This window comes from Orycteropus afer, unplaced genomic scaffold (genome assembly GCF_000298275.1).
Source record: "Orycteropus afer afer isolate SDZICR_OR568_19922 unplaced genomic scaffold, OryAfe1.0 scaffold00396, whole genome shotgun sequence".
NCBI lineage: Eukaryota > Metazoa > Chordata > Mammalia > Tubulidentata > Orycteropodidae > Orycteropus > Orycteropus afer.
In genome coordinates, this window is record NW_006921983.1 from 340846 (window position 1) to 359685 (window position 18840).

At 38.6% G+C, this 18840-nt stretch overlaps 1 protein-coding gene across 1 annotated transcript in view; it reads left to right on the top strand.

The window, feature by feature from the left end:
• Nucleotides 1–2988: 2988 nt before the first annotated feature.
• Nucleotides 2989–18840, top strand: part of RBM33 (RNA binding motif protein 33) — a 205479-nt gene continuing 189627 nt past the window's right edge. Inside the window, exons 1-3 of the mRNA XM_042782629.1 lie at nucleotides 2989–3031; nucleotides 3435–3504; nucleotides 3592–3711. Coding sequence (XP_042638563.1) covers nucleotides 2989–3031; nucleotides 3435–3504; nucleotides 3592–3711 — 233 coding nt within the window. The remainder of the gene's footprint in view (nucleotides 3032–3434; nucleotides 3505–3591; nucleotides 3712–18840) is intronic.

Sequence of the window (18840 nt, forward strand, 5' to 3'; positions counted from 1 at the left end):
CATTAAGTTTAGGAACCATACTAAATTTTATCTCTCATCAACATAACAAAAGAAAACTATTTCCAAACAAGATTGCATTCAGGGGTCCAGGAGTTAGGACTTCAACATGTATTTTTTTGCAACACAATTCACTCCACAACACATTGGGTGTTTGATAAAAAATGCAGACACTGTCCTAGAGAAGTTTGTTTTAGGTGCTTCGTAACTCAGATAATTATCCTTTCTCATGTATTACCAAAAACCAAACCTGTTGCTGTTGAGTCGTTTCTCACTCATAGTGACCCCTAAAAGCAGAGTAGAACTGCCCCAAATGGTTTCCAAGGCTATAAACCTTTACAGAAGACTGCCTCATCTTTCTCCTGCTGACTGGCTAGAGAAAGCAGCTGAATGCTTTAACCGCTACACCACCAAAGCTCCTTTTATTCATGTATAACATGGTCACAGAGTATCTGAGTTTTGGCAGTGATTTCTGAAGGCCGAATCAAAAGAAAACATTTTTTTTTTTTTTTGTCCTTTGGCTTTTATCATTATTTTTTAAATGAGTGTATTATTTACTGTAGTAATTAATCTGTTGTTGTTGTTGTTGTTATGTGCCGTAGAGTCAGACCTGATTCATAGCGACCCCTCCTTGGGTTTCTGAGGCAGTATCACTACGGAAGTAGATTGCCCCATCTTCCTTCCGAGGAGTGGCTGGTGGGTTTGAACCGCCAGCCTTCTGGTTAGCAGTCAAGTGCCTTAGCCACTATGCTACCAGAGCTCCCATAATTAATCTAGGTATGTTAATTTTTTCCAACATTTTATTGATGCTATGGTGGTGCAGTGGTTAAGGCATTTGGCTGATAACCAAAAAGTTGGAGGTTCAAACCCACCAGCCACTCCTTGGAAGAAAGACCAGGCAATCCACTTCCGTAGACCTCAGAAACCCAAGGAGGGCTCACTATGAGTCAAATCAACTCCAGGAACATTAATTTACGTATCTAAAAGTCAAAAGCAATTTACAGTAAACATTTTTCTAGCCTCCAGGAGTCTACCACTATTGTTTTATTATGCTTATTTCATTACATCTCTACGCCTCTATCTTCTGTGGAGCCTGGGTGGGGCAAGCAGTTTGCAATCAGCTGCTAAACTAAAGTTGGTAGTTTGAATCCACCCAGTGGCTCCAGGGAAGAAAAGCCTGGTGGACTGCCTCCTCAAAGATTAAACCAAAAAACCAAATCCATTGTTGATTTCAACTCATAGAGACCCTGTGGATAAAGAACTGCCCCATAGGGTTTCCAAGACTGTAAACTTTATGGAAGCAGACTGTACATTTTTCTCCCATGGAGCAGCTGGTGATTCAAACAGCACATGGAGTCACCACAACTCCACAACAGCTAATAACATCTATCCCCCAATCCATTGCCTGCAAGGCTTTTTCAATTACTTACAGGTGTCCCTACACCAGTTTCATACCTCTCCATGCTGCCCATCCTCTGCATGTTGTTAATCATCTTTCTGGAAACACAAATCTGATTATGAAACTTGTTTTAAAAATCTTTCCATGTTCTCTATGGAAATGTCCAAAAGTCCTTATGCATTCTGGTCTTTTTCTTTCCAACCATTGCTTATTGAGCACCTTCCTCACCTAATACTCTAGGGGCCAAATGTACTATTTGCAGTTCTCAAACCTTACCAAGTGATTTGACATCTCTTCTTCCCTGAAAATGACCCTTTCTTTTCCTCATAATCCTTACATTCATTGTTACTGAGTCAAAATTTGTAGCTTGTGGTACGTAAAGACTTAATTACGTTTCCACAAACACAGATCTACTGCCAACAACTCAGAGAGACCGTTTTTGGGCAGTATATCCAAAGTAGCCCTTTCCCTCATCATTCTTGTCTCATTACCCACTACACTCCCCAACTTTCTTATTAATACCTTATTTTAAAATTTTTTACTCCTCAAAGTTATAAACTAAAAACTGAAGGCAGGTAAGATGTTTGTCTTTTTCAGTTGTTACCGTCATTACCTAAAAAAGTCAATCACAGTGAGTGCTGAATAAATGTACTTAAGAACCAACAAGGAATTAGTTTAATATACAGACTTCGTGTCCAAACGCACCAAATCTCTGGGATTTGGTGCTCAGTTTTGTGCTCAACTGTTTATTAGTGGTAGATCCCAGTTTGAAGAAATATGTATTCACGCACTGTTAAGCTTCCTTTCCTCCCTTTGAATACACATATTGTACGTCCACGACTGTAGTTATTTCTATCTCAAGCTTCCAACTGAAAGACAGGAACTGGATTTACTATACACACTACATACCCCCAAACGAAATCCAATCCACACCCAAGGCCTACTTTTCCCTACTTCCAAGAGGAAAAACGCCAGCCGTAAAGCCCAACACGCACTGCTGCAAAACGGCTCACGACAGAACCCTTGAGTGAAAGTACGGCCAACAACAGCCTCCTCCCCTTTCTTTAAACATTTGATTTTCCGGAGCCCAGTGGAGGCCATCCGGTAGTAAACAACAGCTTTGGCGACCGTTTTCTTTCCTTTCACACTCGCTTTGCTTCGCTTGGAAACAAAATTCGAGCTCCTGCGCTCTTGGGTGGGAGGAGACAGCTTCTGATACTCACAAGCCCGGGAACTCTCCCGTTTCCACGCCCCTTGCGGGTTCACCTTAGCTTTAGACATTCTTCGCACTCGCGGCCCGCCCACCGACTTCCAGACCTCCATTATCCCAGGGTGCGCTGCGACGGGGGCGGGAGCCAAATTAGCGGCCATGTTGAGATAGTTTGTTGTTTTCTTCCTGCGGAGGAAAAGGGGCCGGTGTGGACGACAAACCGCCCGGCCTCTCCTTTCTCCTCCCCCTCCCACCCATTCCTGGCCCACAACCCCCTCCCCGCCCCCATCCTGTTACACCCTTTCCTGGTCTCCGAACCAGGCCCGTGTGCCCACCAGCTGGTTTGGTGGGGCAAGGTTGAAGGCCAATCCCATCAAGCACCATGGCGGCCGCCCTGGGAGCAGGCGGAGGAGCTGGAGCTGGAGGTACGTGTAAACACCCCTCACGGGAAGAGTGTGGGTAGGAACTGCGAGGGGCAGTATTAGAGAGTAGGGCCTTTCCGATTCAAAGAAGAAGTGGGTTCTTCCTGGTTCGCTGTCTTTGTGTCTGGCCCATTCAGTTCGCTTCTCCCACCTGCACTCCCTATTGTCATTCGCTCCCTTCTCGCGTTTCCTTATGTCCAGTGTACACATCCTACTTATCCTCGAACTTCTGTGTTTTCTCCATTTTTGAGTCTGCAGAAAGTATTAGGGCCATTTTAAACGATATAACTGGCCTTATGTCCTAGGGAGAGGAGAGCGCCCCCACTCTGATAGTGTCTTTTAGGAATAGTCTTTATAGATTTGGTGGTGGGTTGGGTCATTCTGACAATTTTGGATTGATTTCAAGCCCATTACAAAAAAAACTCTGAAAGAGTCACCTTTGTGAAAGAATGTATAACGGTACGGCGTTTTGGAAAGTAAGAATTCTTAAAAAATAATCCCAAGTAATGTTTTTACATTAACTCATTGTCTAATAAAACAATCTGTTACTGTTTCCTTATCAGCATCTTCAATAGGTGGAAACAGGACAGAAAAGGTTTAGATATCGAGGCAGCTCCTTCGGGTAGTTTCGCTAGTTGTACAAGCATGAATGATTTTGATAGAGCGTCTATCCCAAATTTTAGGTAAGACTACTTTCTGATAAAGTAATTTTTTTTTTCCTTAGATGTAGAAAGATAGATGATACTTGGAAGTGCCCCCCCCCCCCATGAAAGGTAGATGATACTTGAAGAGATTTTTTTTTTTCGCCCATGATTACTTAGAAAACTTTTGTGGAGATCCTTAGATGGTAAAACATTCACAACAAAAGAATTTGAGGAGATTTGTTCTCTTTATTCAAACATTAAAAATCATTCTAGTGTAAACTCCAGAGGTATTCATCAGTAATGGGTACATTCTACTTAGGAATTTTGGTCCTAATAGCAAAACGTTTGTAAAACAAATGGAAAAAAAACTACAGACACTGATGTAAGAATGTCACTTGTGGCAGTATGATTTGGTGTATGGCACTTTTTTGTCTTTTTAGTTTAAATAGATCATTTTTTGTGTATTTGAGACTTTCTAGTTAAATTTTGAAAATACATTGTCTACTTTCTGGGGGTCAAAATTATCATGCATTTTAGAGCATTAGTTCTCAAAATGTGGTCTTGGGATTCCTGGGTCAAAACTATTTTCATTAATAATACTGAGAATTATTTGTATTTTTCACTGTCCTCCTTTCAGTAGTATACTGTGTTTTCCAGAGGCTATATGACATGTGAAGATGTCAGGTGGCCAATGGAATATGTGCTTAAATATTCTTTCTTTTTTTAAATCTTTTAAATTTCTAATCTGGTAAATGTTAATAAATATCCACATGAACAAAAGTTTGAGAGCTGTTCCTCTACACGGACACCTCCTACCATCATTTTTCTTTTTGGCTTACTTTCATTCTTGCCAGAACTGATTTTGACCCCCTTATCTGTCAGATCTCAGGCTCCTTAGGGAGGTGATCCTTGAAGTATCTAAAATATGCTCATCCCTAATTAAGTGACCCCTTCCCTTTATTCTTTAGCACACTTTTTTTTTTTTTTCAGAGTATTTCTCAGTTTGTGCTTTTATTTAGTTACCTTTTTTTATTTTTTAAAATTGCCTTCCCCAGTAGCCTGTAAGCTCCATGTCTGACTAGTTGTAATCCCTGTACCTGGCACATAGTGTGTATTCAGCAAAAACTTGATGAATTAATGAATGAGATGTTTTCTTATGAATTGGGAAAAGAAAAACCTAGAATTGTATCTGAAGTTGGATTGATTGCAGATTCCTTATTATTTGCATATAAAACCAAACTCACTGCCATTGAATGAGATCTGACTTATAGCAATTCCTCCTTGGGTTTCTGAGGTGGTATCTCTATGGAAGTAGATTGCCTGATTTTTCTTCCTTCCGAGGGGTGGCGGGTGGGTTTGAACCGCCAGCCTTCTGGTTAGCAGTCAAGTGCCTTAGGCACTACACTACCAGAACTCCCATTATTTGCATATGTTGTTGTTGTAATATGACCCAACTCATAGCAAGCCCTCCTTGGGTTTCCAGGTGGTGTCACTACGGAAGTAGATTGCCCAGCCTTCTTTCTGAGGAGTGGCTGGTGGGTTTGAACCACCAACCTTCTGGTTAGCAGTCAGGTGCCTTAGGCAGTATGCTACCAGAGCTCCTGTTGCATATTGTTGTTGTCATAAGCCCTTGCGTCAGACCCGAGTCATAGCGACCCCTCCTTGGGTTTCCAAGGCGCTATCACTGTGGAAGTAGATTGCCCCATCTTCCTTCCTAGGAGTGACTGCTGGGTTTGAACCGCCAGCCTTCTGGTTAGCAATCAAGTGCCTTAGGCACTACGCTAACAGGAGTAACTAAATTATGGTACATGAAATCTCTCATTGTTGCAAAATGTTAAACTATTAACAGAAAGGTTGGTGCTTTGAATCCACCCAGAGGTGCCTTGGAAGAAACACTTGGTGATCTACTTCCATTGGAAAATCCTATGGAGTGCAGTTCTGCTCTGAAACACATGGAGTTGCCATGAGTTGAAGTTTGATGGCAATGATTCAATTATGGAGAAGTAGAGACATCTACATTGTTTAGCCATACCTCCTTTATCAATAGGTTGCTTATTTGGCTGCTCAGTTTAGCATATTGCCTGTTGGCTTTCAAACTTTTTGACTGCAACCCGCAACAAAGAATATGATTGACATTGTGATTTAGTATGTACACTTAAAAGTAGGAAAAAAATTTCATGAATACTAAACCATTGAAACCCAATCTATTGCCATGTAGTTGATTCTGACTCAGACACCCCCACTGGGTTTCCAAGGCTGTAAATCTTTATGGAAGTAGATTGCCTCTTCCTCCCAAAGAGCAGCTAGTGGGTTTGAACTGCTGACCTTCTGGTTAGCAGCCAGATACCTTTTCCACTACGCTACCACAGTTCCTTGTGAATACTCAGAAAAACCCCAAATTCACTGTCTTGAGTCGATTTCTACTCATAGCGACTCTTCCTTGGGTTTCTGCGGCAGTGCATTGTGTGGTGTTCCTTCTGAGGAGTGAGTGGCTGGTGGGTTTGAACTGCCAGACTTCTGGTTAGCAGTCAAATGCCTTATGAAGTATGGTACCAGAGCTTCCCCATGAACAATACTAGTTCATACTATATGTTTTCTTTTTGATTTCATTACAAAAAATGCTGGTTGTGACTTAAATTAATTTTACAATTCAGTAGAGGTTCACAGTTACCTGTATGAAAAGCTCTGGCTTTCCGTATAGTAAGTGGTTAATGGTTGTAGAATAAATGTATCTTAATTAACCAGAGGAGTTCCTGGATGGTGCAAACAGATTGGAGGTTTTAGTCTACCCAGAGGCACCTAGGAAGAAAGGCCTGGTGATCACCTTCTGAAAAATCAACTAGTGAAAACTGTGGAGCACTTTTTTTATTGTTAATTTTCAAAATTGTGATTAGGGTGAAAATGTGCAGAGCAAATTGGTTTTCCATTCAACAATTCATACTCATTTCATTCTGTAACATTGATTCTGAGAAATCCCTACAGTGTAACAATATTCTTTCCACTTTCTCTATGTTCACCATTTTCCTTAGTCCCTCTTCCCTATCCTTTCCTGCTACCTTAGCTTTATCCCTGGGCAAATGCTGCCCTTTTGATCTCACATGGTCAATTGCTCTAATGAGTGTGTACCTCCCTGGTGTTACTGTTCACCATATAGGTATGGAGCACAGGTCTGCTATTTGTTTGGAATCAACTGGACCACAACTGTGGCTTGTTTATTTGTTTCTTTTTTATTAAGCTATCCAGAATATATCCAGAAACTAATGGAATCTCTGGGTTGCCAAAACAGACGTCAAAAGTGCAGGTACTTGTAGGTGTGTTTGCTCAGGCTCTTACTAGTAGGCAGCTTAGAGGTAGTTTTAATAGATATAGTAGGCAGATTAGATATAGTTTTAATAGGCATTTTACTGTGGCAAACAAATAATAAGGATAGGGGAAATGTGATTATTGTTTTGTAGGTGCCATTGAATTAAGTCTGACTAATAATGATCCTGTGTACAAAACACTACCCAATTTTGCTTCATCCTCACGATTGTTGCCTTATTAATATTTGCCTTACTAATAAAGTAGCAACTACCAAATAATGGAGGTGGAAAAAAGCATAAATGCAAAAACATGACATTTTAGGGGCATTTAGGGAGCAAAAGATCCCTGATGACACATTGGTTAAATGCTCAGCTGCTAACTGAAAAGGTCAGCTGTTTGAACCCACCATAGAAAGATGTGGCAGTCTGCTTCTATAAAGATTACAGACTTGGAAACCCTATGGGACAGTTCTGCCCTGTCCTGTAGGGTTGCTGTGAGTTGGAATCAACTGTGGTTTAGTATTTTTTTTTTGGTTTATTATAGGAGCATATGATGGCAGTGGTTTTGGTTTAGTTTTATTTTGTTTGTTTGTTTATTATACTAACTCACTGCCATCAAGTCGGATCTGACTCATAGTGACCCCTCCTTGGGTTTCCGAGGCAGTCCAACCTTCTTTCCAGGAGTGGCTGGTGGGTTTGAACCATTTATCTCATTTAAAAGTCACAACATTGTTGTGCCTTATATATTCTTTTAATTTTAAAGGTGAGGAAACAGAATTCAGTGCTTCACATCTTGTTTCCTAGAGAAATCTTTTTTTTTTTTTTTTTTTTTAATTTAATGGGAGTTTTCAAACATACCCATAAACACCAAACCAGACTGCTGTGGAGTCAGACCTGACTCATAGTGACCCTTCCTTGGATTTCCGAGGTGGTATCACTAAGGAAGTAGATTGCCCATCCTTCCTTCTGAGGAGTGGCTGGTAGGTTTGAGCCGCCAGCCTTCTGGTTAGCAGTCCAGTGCCTTAGGCACTACGCCACCAGAGCTCCCTAACATACCCGTGTTGTTGTGTGCTGTCGAGTCAGATCTGACTCACAGCGATCCCTCCTTGGGTTTCTGAGGCAGTATCACTATGGAAGTAGATTGCCCCATCTTCCTACTGAGGAGTGGCCAGTGGGTTTGAACTGCCAGCCTCCTGATTAGCAGTCAAATGCCTTAGGCACTACACTACCAGAGCTCCAACATACCCATGGTAGAAAAAAATAATGAATACCATGTACCAACCAACTTTGACATTTAGTAACATTTTGCTAAACTGTTTTAATCCGTAGCCTTTCCCACATCACTTTTGCACATTTTAACAAATCTTAGGCTTGTAAAATGTTAGAGCAAGAATGAACTGGAGAGATGACCTAGCATTTGCCATCAAGTATATTCTGACTCCATGGCTACCCTGTGTGAGTTGAACTGTGCTCCATAGGGTTTTCAAGGCCATGACCTTTGGAAGCAGATTGGTAGGGCTTTTTCCCCCAGGGCTCCTCTGGGTGGATTTGGGCAGCCAACCTTTTGGTTAGCAGTCAAACATTTAACTATTCACGCCACCCAAGGTCTAGATACTAAACCAGTTATCATAATTTCCATTTGGAGAATTTGGCCTAGACAAAGGCCAGACTATTCTTAGAATTGGAGGTAGGACTAGAGTTGAGGGTTCTGACTTCTAGTTGCTTACACTGTGTCACTTTTAGTTTGTGCATTATTTAGTAAGGGAGCAAAGTATATGACACAGTGGAAAAAATTTCACTTGAAGTGGTTAAAATGAAACAAATTTTTAAGCTTCAACAGGTAAAATTTATTGAATAAGGAATTTGTAGAATACTTCAATCTCTAATGTTGATGATAAATGAGATATTTTCTGTTGATAGCTGTGTCTATGACAACTTAAAACTTTTTTTTCCCTTCAAGAAAATCATTCACACTTTCTTAGTGTCAACAAAAAGAATTTGAAGAGTAAAGAATACCTGCCTTTCCCTCCTCTTTGTATTTTAGGACTTGTCTTAGACCCTGTTATGGCACAAAGATCTGACTTCATCTTTACAGAAGGGCTAGGACAGTAGGTGAATATGTAAGGGCTTCCTCAAATTTTGGTTTCAGGATTCTTGGGGTCTTTATTAACAGCGTCATGGGTAGAGTCTGAAATTCACTGTTGTTGTTATTTGCCATCAAGTCAGACCTGACTTGAAGTGACCCCTCCTTGGGTTTCCAAGGCAGTATCACTACGGAAGTAGATTGCCCAACCTTCCTTCTGAGGAGTGGCTGGTGAGTTTGAACCGCGAGCCTTCCGGTTAGCAGTCAAGTGCTTTAGACACTATGCTACCAGAGCTCCCTGGTGGACTTTTTATACCATGTGGCCAGTGAAGTTCACCATGTCTCAGTCTTAATAAAAACAGCACTTTTTTGTGTGCTCTATTCCATGAATTCAGAAACCCTATCTGTTTCATTAACCACTGTGTCCTTGGTACATATTCAGAGATCCACAAATGTATGTTTACTAATTAGGCATGGACTATTTCTACCTTGTACTGTTATGAATAGTGTTGCAGTGAACATTGGTGGATGTGTATCTGTTTGAGTCACTGCATTCAAGTCTTTTGTATACTTATTAGCCATTTGTATAGCCTCTTTGAGAACTACCTATTCAAGTCCTTTCCCTATTTTTTATTTGGGTTACCTTTTATCATTGAGTGTTAAGATTTTTGTGTATTCTGGATACTAGACTTTTATCGGATACGTGATTTGTAAATATTCTCTCTCATTCTTTTCACTTTCTTGATAGTGTCCTTTGATGTACAAAATGATTAATTTTGATGAAGACCAATTTATTTTTTATGTTTGTATTTTATTTTGTATCTAAGAATTTACCACCAAATCTAATGTCATAAAGAATTACTCCTATGTTTTCTTCTAAGACTTTTATAGTTTTAGCTTTTACATTTATGTATTTGATTGATTTGGGGTTAGCTTTTATATATGGTGTGAGGTATGGGTCCAACTTCATTCTTTTGCACACGGATAATCTGTTGTTCTGGTACAACACGTGGAAGAGGCTATTCTTTTCCCATTGAATGGTCTTGGAACTCTTATTCAATGTAAGTAAACATATGGGTTTATTTCTGTACTCTTGGTTGTATCTCATTCATCTATATGTCTGTCCTTATGCCAGTACTAGAGTGTTTTGATTATAGTAACTTTGTAGTGAGTTTGGAAATTGAGAAATGTGAATCTTTCGATTTTGCTTTTCTTTTTCAAGATTGCTTTGGCTGTTCAGAGTTCCTTGCAATTCCACATGAAATTTGAGGATCGACTTTTCCATTTCTACAAAATAGCTTGTTATGATTTTGATAAAGATTGTGTTGACTCTGTAAAGCACGTTGAGAGCTATTGATTGCCATCTTAACACTATTAAGTATTTTAATCCATGAACATGGTATGTCTCCATTTCTTTAGGTTTTCAGTTTTTTTCGGTGTGGTGATTTATAGTTTTTAGTGTACTCGTCTTGGACTTTCTTGGTTAAATTCGTTTCTAAATATTTTATCTTTTTTCATACCATTAAAGAGTAGATTTCTTAATTTCTTTTTTGGATTGTTCACTGCTAGCTAGTGTATTAAAATGCAACTGAATTTTGCATGCTGATCTTTTTTCGCCCCACAACCAGTATGAATGTGTATGTAGGAAATCCAAGAGAATCTGCATCATAATTAGTATTATTAATAGGTGAATTTAATAAGGTTTGTTGCTTTGGAGGTTAATATGAGTAATTATAAATAGCATAAAACATCAGAAACCTAGGACTAAATCTAATGAAACAAATAGAAAACTGTTTCTTTGTCACTGTGGTTTTTGTGGCCTTCTTAAATATATCTATGCCATGTTGTTGTTGCTGTGTGCCGTTGAGTCAGCCCCGACTCATAGGGGTTTCTAAGGTGGTCTCACTATGGAAGTAGATTGCCCAACCTTCCTTCTGAGGAGTGGCTGGTGGGTTTGAACCGCCAGCTTAATGGTTAGCAGTTAAATGCCTTAAGCACTACGCTACCAGAGCTCCCTGTCTATACCATAGGTCATGAAAATATTTTTTATAGTGTTTCCTAGAAATAGTCTTTCACATCAGTTGTAAAATCCACTTGAAATTGATTTTTGCATTTGCTAAGAGTGAAGAATCAAGTGTATTTTTTTTTTTAGAGATTACCAATCGACTCTCAGCTATCTAGTGAAAATACTGCCCTTTTCCCATTGTTCTACATTGAGGGCTTTGTTATAAATAAAGTGTTTTATCTATGCTTTCATTGTTTCCTGTTCCTTTTATTTTCTATTAATCTACTAAAACTACTAAGTTATTGCAGTTTTTAAGTCTTGATATATATAGTACTTCTATCTTATTCTTTAAGAGTGTTGTGTACAACACTCCTGGTCATTTCCATTTTCCAGTATATTTTAGCCATTTTGGTGGCTAATTTGCAATTCCACGATTGCTAATGAAGTAGAGCGTATTTTCATTGAAATTAGAAGCTTCTGTTCATTAAGGGATACCATTAAGAGAGCAAAAAGGCAAGTCACAGAGTGGGGGAAGTCATTTGCAATATATATAACTAACACAATTTTGCATGTTGATGTATTCTGCAACTTCATTGGTTCATTAGCTCTATGGGTTTTTAAGTGAGTTCTTTAGTATTTTGTATACATACATATACACACATATATATACGTATACACACACGTGTGTGTGTATTATGTGTTTACACACACATACACACACATACATATACATATAAAAATAAACTTGTGAGAGATGGAACTTGAGGGCACTGCCTTGTTTTTTCCGGACTCTCAAGTTTTCTGCCTTTGCAGTCTTACCACTCTTCTGTTGCTCTCTGTTAGTGGAAAATATTTGCATTTTCCTTGTCTGACAGATTTCCATCTTACACAGGTTCCATCTTTCACTGGTTTTACTGTATGTAACTTCATCTCTGAATAGAGATAGTTTTACTTCTTTTTTTCTCCCAATCTGGATGCCTTTTATTTCTTTTCTTGTCTAATGTTTTGGCTGGTACTTACTGTACAATGTTGAATAGAAGTGAGGAAAGTCCTGTCTTGTGCCTGATCTTAGGGGAAAAGTTTTCAGTCTTTTACCATTAAATATGGTGGTAGCTGTAGATTTTTCATAAATGGTCTTTATCATTTTTGAGAAAATCCCATTCTATTCCAAGTGAGTTAAGTGCTTTTATCATGAAAGGATAATGGGTTTTGTCAGATTATTTATCTGCATTAATTGAAATGATGTATTTTTTTCCCTTTCTATTAATATGTATTACATTATTTGATTTTTGTATGTTGCACCACCCTTGCATTGCATAATGAAAGTCCTACTTTATTATTATGTGTTATCCCTTTAGCTCCTGGATTTGATTCACTAGTATTGGGGTGAGCATTTTTGCATCTGTATTTATTCGTAGTTGATATTGCTCTGTTTTCTTTATTGTAATGTCTTTTTCTGTCTTTAGAATCAGGTAATGATGACCTCCTAAAATGTGTTAGAAACTATTTCCTCTTATTTTTGGAAGAGTTTAAGAAGATTGACATGAATTCTTCTTTATTTAAATGTTTGGTAAAATTTACAGGTGAAGCCATCTGGGCTTGTTTTTGTCCTTGTTGCAAGGTTTTTGATTACTAATTCAGTCTCTTTAGTAGTCATGGGACTGTTGAGACTGTTGAGATTTTCTGTTTCTTCTTTAATGAATTTAGGTAGTTGTGTGTCTCTAAGAATTCATCCATTTCATCTCTGTTATGTAATTGTTGGTGTGTAACTGTTTATAGTATTTTCTTGTAATCCTTTTTATTTCTAAAAGGTTGGTGGTTGTGGTGCAGTGAATTACTTGGTGTGGCTTTTCTAGCCAGACTCTTTGTAACTTCCACCAAATTATGGGTGGAACCATAAAAATAGGAAATATAGAACTCTAATGTTGGGATTGGTTAGTTTTGTCACTCTGACAGGCTTAAAATGAGCCTTCTTAGAGGTAGAGGAAGGATCTCACTGCCATCAAGAGAGAAGAGCTAGAGGTGAAGTGGAATTCATCCTTGGACCCGAGATCCCTGTAATGGACCTCCTTGGCAGAGATGCCCTGGCAGAGACCCTGGGTGTGAGATGGCAGCAGTGGAACCAAGAGTCACAAGACAGAGTGGCTTGCCTGGCCCACAGAGTGAGAAAGTTGAGTGCCGTTGGGCAGGAGGCTTGCTGGGGAGTGGAGTGCACACAGGTGTACCTATCGGAAGAACTAAAAGAGCTTTGTAACACACTTGCGGAGCAGGGCATAGGCTAGGCCAGGAGGCCAAGGGCCAGAGAGCCTTGCCTGAGGGCATAGCAAAGGGGGGATTGTCCTAATCAAAGAGTTGTATCCTGAGTGCATTCCGAAACATGAATTGTAGCCTGTTACTTCCCTAATAAGGAGCTCTGGTAGCATAGTGGCTAAGACACTTGCCTGCTAACCAGATGGCTGGCGGTTCAAACCCACCAGCCACTCCTCGGAAGGAAGGTTGGGCAATCCTCCTCGGAAGGAAGGTTGGGCAATCCTACTTCCGTAGTGATACTGCCTCGGAAACCCAAGGAGGGGTCGCTATGAGTCGAGTTTGACTCGACGGCACATAACAACAACAACTTCCCTAATAAACCCCGTAATTGTGACTATTGTTCTGTGTGGCCGTTACAATGAATTATCAAACCCAGGAGAGTGAGTACTGTTGGAGGGATGGTTGGTGTCAGAAATGGTAAAGGTGGCATTAGGTCTGGCCTCGTAGGAATAAGCCTTTGGCTGTTGACGGTGACTCTATTTCCCCCTTTTGACGTTGGGGGAGGTCAGATGAAGATGCCACCGCCATGTCCTTTTTGCAGTAATAAATGTCCTCACTTTCCTATCTGATTTTAATTGTTTGTATCCTCTCTCTTTTTTTCCCTTTGTAAGCATAGCCAAAGGTTTGCTACTTTAGTTGATCTTTTCAAAGAACCAGCTTCTGGTTTCATTGATTTTTCTCTATTTTATTTTTCGTTTCTGTTTTATTTATCTTTACTCCTGTCTTCATTATTTCCTTCCTTTTGCTGGATTTGGGTTTATTTTGCTCTTCTTCTTTTCTAACTTCTTACTGATTTGAACTCTTTCTTTTCTAATACAGGTATTTGTAGCTATAAAGTTTTCTCTGACCATTGCTTTCAAGGATTTTTTTTTTCAGTTGCATCAAAGTATTTTTTAATTTCCCTTGTGATTTCTTCTGTGATCCATTTGTTTAATAATGTGTTCTTTAATTTCCATGTATTTGTGAATTTTCGAGTTTTTCTAGTGTTACTGATTTCTAGTTTTATTCCATTTTTTCATTATTGATACTTGTTTTGTGACCTAACATGTTCTCTGTTGGTAAATGTTGTGTGCATACTTGAGAAAAGTATGTGTTCTGTTGTTTTTGGTTGGAGTGTTTTGTATGTCCTTTAGGTACAGTTGGTTTATTGTGTTGTTCAGAATTTCCATGTCCTCACTCATTTACTGTCAAGTTTTTCTATTCATATTTGAAAGTGAGATATTGAAGCCAGTAACTATGGTAGAGCTATTTATCTCCAGTTTTGTCAGTTTTTGCTTCAGATCTTTTGGGGCTCTGTTTTTAGGTATATGTGTTTATAATTGTTAAATCTTACTGATGAATTGACTCTTTTATCAATATCTAATGTTCTTATTTGTGTCCTGTAACTTTTTAAAATTGTTTCAAAAATTATATATACAGTAAAATGTATACCAGTTAAAAAATTTCTACCTACAATCAGAAGACATTGTATTCTTCAAAGTATGCAGCCATTTTTGTTCTCTTTTTTTTTGATTTATTCTTCCTCAGTAAGATAAAATCACTTCCCCTATGCTTCCTGTTAACCTTTGAAGTTGCTTTCATCAGTTTGATCACATATAGATACTCTTTAAAAGAGCACAGTGCTCACTGTAGATTTTTTTTTTTAAACTAGTTCCAGTTTGTGAGGGGTTTAAAGAAGACTTCAAGAGATATTTTGGTTTAAGGTTTCAGGGCCAAAGGTTATATCAGGGCAATGCTCTTTGGGGGTTCACCCAGAAAGTCTGGATTCTAGGAAAATTTGAAATTCTGTTCTGCACCCCCCCCTTTTTTTTGTCAGGTTCTTCTATAGAATCTTTGATCAAAATATTCAGTAATTGTAAGCTGGCATTGTGATAGACTGGGTTCTCTAGAGAAACAAAACCAGTAAAGGTTATATATATACAGAAAGAGAAATTTATCTTAGGAAAATGACTCACACACTTACAGAAGGTGGCAAGTCCAAAGTTCTTGGATCAAACCTCAAGCTGGAGGCTTTTCCTGACTCTCACAGCTGCAGGGGCTGACGAGCTCAAGATTGGCAGGCAGTATACTGGCTGTTGACTCCAACGAATGATGAATCCAAGATCTCTAGGATGAATGGTGGCTTGTTCGCTCATCGACAGTTGTAGGCAGCACAACAGAATCCCGATCCACAGAAGAATGTCTCTTTTCCCAGGATGTCCATAAATATACTGGAAGCAGGCCACACCCCTAGGGAAATTCCCTTTCAACGGATTGGCTGCTCAAAACATATACATCTGATCCCATCATTGGAACAACCCACATCACAGTTGGTTAAACCACACAGAATTGTGGTCCAGCCAAGTTGACACACAGCTCCATCTATCACAGGCATCATTCACTTCTTCTTGTCTCATAGCAGAGGAGGCAGTTGTTCATGAAGACAGTCACCTGCACATTCCATTTCCTCCTCCTCTTCCTCACTCCTGTTCTTCCTTTGTTGCTCCAGGTGAAAAAAGACCAACTGTTGTACCTTGGATGGCCACTTACAAGGTTCTAAGACCCCAGACACTACACAGTGAACTACGGGGTAAAAAGGAAAGTGCTAAAAACTGGATTAGGCCAATTAACTGGAATATCCCATGACATAGTGACTGCAAATGCCCAAACCAGAAAACCAAATCCCATGAGGTATTTTGTTGTATACTTGTAGTTAGTTTTCTTTTTTGTTGTTTAGGGAAAAATGTATATATCACACTACATTTGTCACTTCAGCTTATATCAGGTGTACAGTTCAGTGACATCAGTTACACAAATTGTCTGTGCAGCCATTATCCTTAATCATTGTGATTTTGCATCACCGTGCACAGAAACTTGAGTGCTGCTCCACAAGCAATAAATCTTGTAACTTTTGACTTAAAGCCTCTTTTATATGTTATTAGTATAGCCAGTCCAGCTGTTGTGCTCAGCATAATATGTATATTTTCAGCCTGTTTGTGACTTCTGATCTTATAGACAGTATTAAATTGAGTCATATTTATCATATGTTCTGCTGATCTCTCTTTGCATTGTAATTTGTGAGTTTAATGAGCCATTTATATTTAAAATGGTTTCTAAGGATCTACTTCTGCCATTTTGCTGCTTGTTTCTGTATGTCATACATCTTTCTGTATTTTTGTTCTCTCTATTTTTTATTTAACATCCTAAATTTGTAATAGGAGTCCCTGGATGGTATAAATGGTTTGTTTATTGCTTGGCTGCTAATCAAAAGTTTGGAAGGTTGACTCTATCCCAAAGTGTGTCCAAATTGCTGTCTGCTTCCAAAAGGTCATAGGCTTTTATTTTTTATTTTATTTTTTTATTAGGATTTGGGTGAAGATTTACAGAGTAAATTCAATTTTCATACAGCAGTTCACATATACTTTGTCTCATGTCATTGACCAAAATTTACAATGCAACAGCTCCCCTCCCACTTCCTCCCCATAGTTACCTCCTCCCAGTGTCCATCCCTTCATACTCTTCTGCACCCTGAGCTATCTCCCTGTGCATAAGCAGCCCTTCCTTCTCCCATGATTGTTCTCTCCAGGGCGTGTGTCTACTTGAGGTAAATGTTTAATTCACTTGCCTGTACTTTGTTTGGCTGGAAACCACAGTTGTGGGTTCAATTGCCCTTCTCTTCACCCACCAAAAGGTCATAGTCTTAAAAACCTTGTGGAGCAGTTCTCCTTTGCTGCCCATGTGGGGTCACCATGAGTCACAATTAACTTGATGACAACTAATAACAACAAAAAATTTGTAATAGTCTTATTTGAATTGATCCAGTTTGGCTTCAGTAGCATACAGAAACTCTGTTTTCATAAAGCTTACCCCGTCCCCCCATGTTGTTATAGGCAAAATTTTCATCTTTATACATTAATGCCTATTAACATAGATTTACAATTATTGGTTTATGCATTTGTTTTTTAAATTATATAAGGGAAAATGTTACAAAGAAAAGATGCAATAGAACTGGCTTTTGTATTTACTTACAGAGTTATTTTTACTGGTATTTTTTGTTTTGTCATGTGGCTTCAAATTTCTGTCTAGTTTTCTTTTATATGAGCTTGGAGTCTTTTAAGCATTTTTTAGTAGGGTGAGTCTACTGATGACTTGCTTCTCAACTTTTGTTTATCTGGGAACGTCTTAATCTTCTCTTCAGAAGGGTTGTTTTGCTAGTCATAGAATTCTTGATCGAAACTTTCTTTCAGCAATTTAAATATATCATCCCACTGCCTTTGGTTTTTGTGGTTTCTGATGGTAGATTGTTTTTTAATCATATCGAGGATCCCTTGTACATTGAGGATTGCTTCTCGGTGCTTTCAAGACTAATATGACATTTCTTGATGTAGATCTAATTTGAGTTTATTGTTTTGGAGTTTATTGAGAGGTTCTTAAATGTATAGATTCATGTATTTCACCAAATTTTAAAGTTTCTGTCGTTAGTTCTTAAAATACTCTTTCTGGCAGTTTTTCTCCTGTTCTAGGACTCCCATAATAAGTATGTTGATACATTTAATGGTGTTTCACAAATTCCTTGGGCTCTGTTATCTTTTCTTTATTCATATCTATTTTTGCTACTCAAACTGGATAATTGCAATTAACCTATCTTCAACTTTGCTTATTTTTATCTGCCTGTTCAAAACTTCTGTTCAACCTCTAGTGAGTTTTTCATTTTACTATTCACTGTTGTACTTTTTAAAGGAGCTCTGGTGGTGTAGTGCCTAAGGCATTTGACTGCTAACCAGAAGGTTGGTGGTTCAAACCCACCAGCCACTCCTGCAGAAGGAAGATTGGGCAATCTACTTCTGTAGTTGATATTGCCTCAGAAACCCAAGGAGGGGTCACTATGAGTTGGATCTGACTCTACAGCACTGAGTTTGGTTTTTTCTTTTTATTGTACTTTTAATTTCCAGAATTTTTTTCTGGTTTCTTTTTATGATTTCTGTTTCTTTGTAGATATTCTTTTTTTTTTTGTGGGGATGTTATTCTCTGGGTTTCCTTTAGTTCTTTGTCCATATTCTCTTTAGCTTATAAAGCATTGAAAACAGCGTTTGGGATGTTTAATGTTTAGACTTCTTCAGGTTGATTCCTTGTAAATTTTTTTTTTCTCCTGTGACTGGGCCATACTGCTTTGCTTTTCTGCATGCCTTGTAAATTTTTGTTACTAAAAATTGAACATTTTGAATATTGTAGTTTGGTAACTGTGGAAATTAGATTTTTCTTTCTCCTCTAGATATGTTTCCTGTTGTTCGTTGTGGATGTCAATTTTTGTGTCTCTTAGTTTTTCTTTTCCCCCCAGTTTTTTTTTTTTTTTTTTTTTTTCTTTTTGTTTCATTTAATTGTATCAAGAAACCTTTTATTCATTGTTTTAGCAGCCAGTCAGTGATTTGATAGAGCATTCCTTAAATGCCTGGACCCCCAAGCTAAAAAAGTGCTCTCCTGGTCTTTGC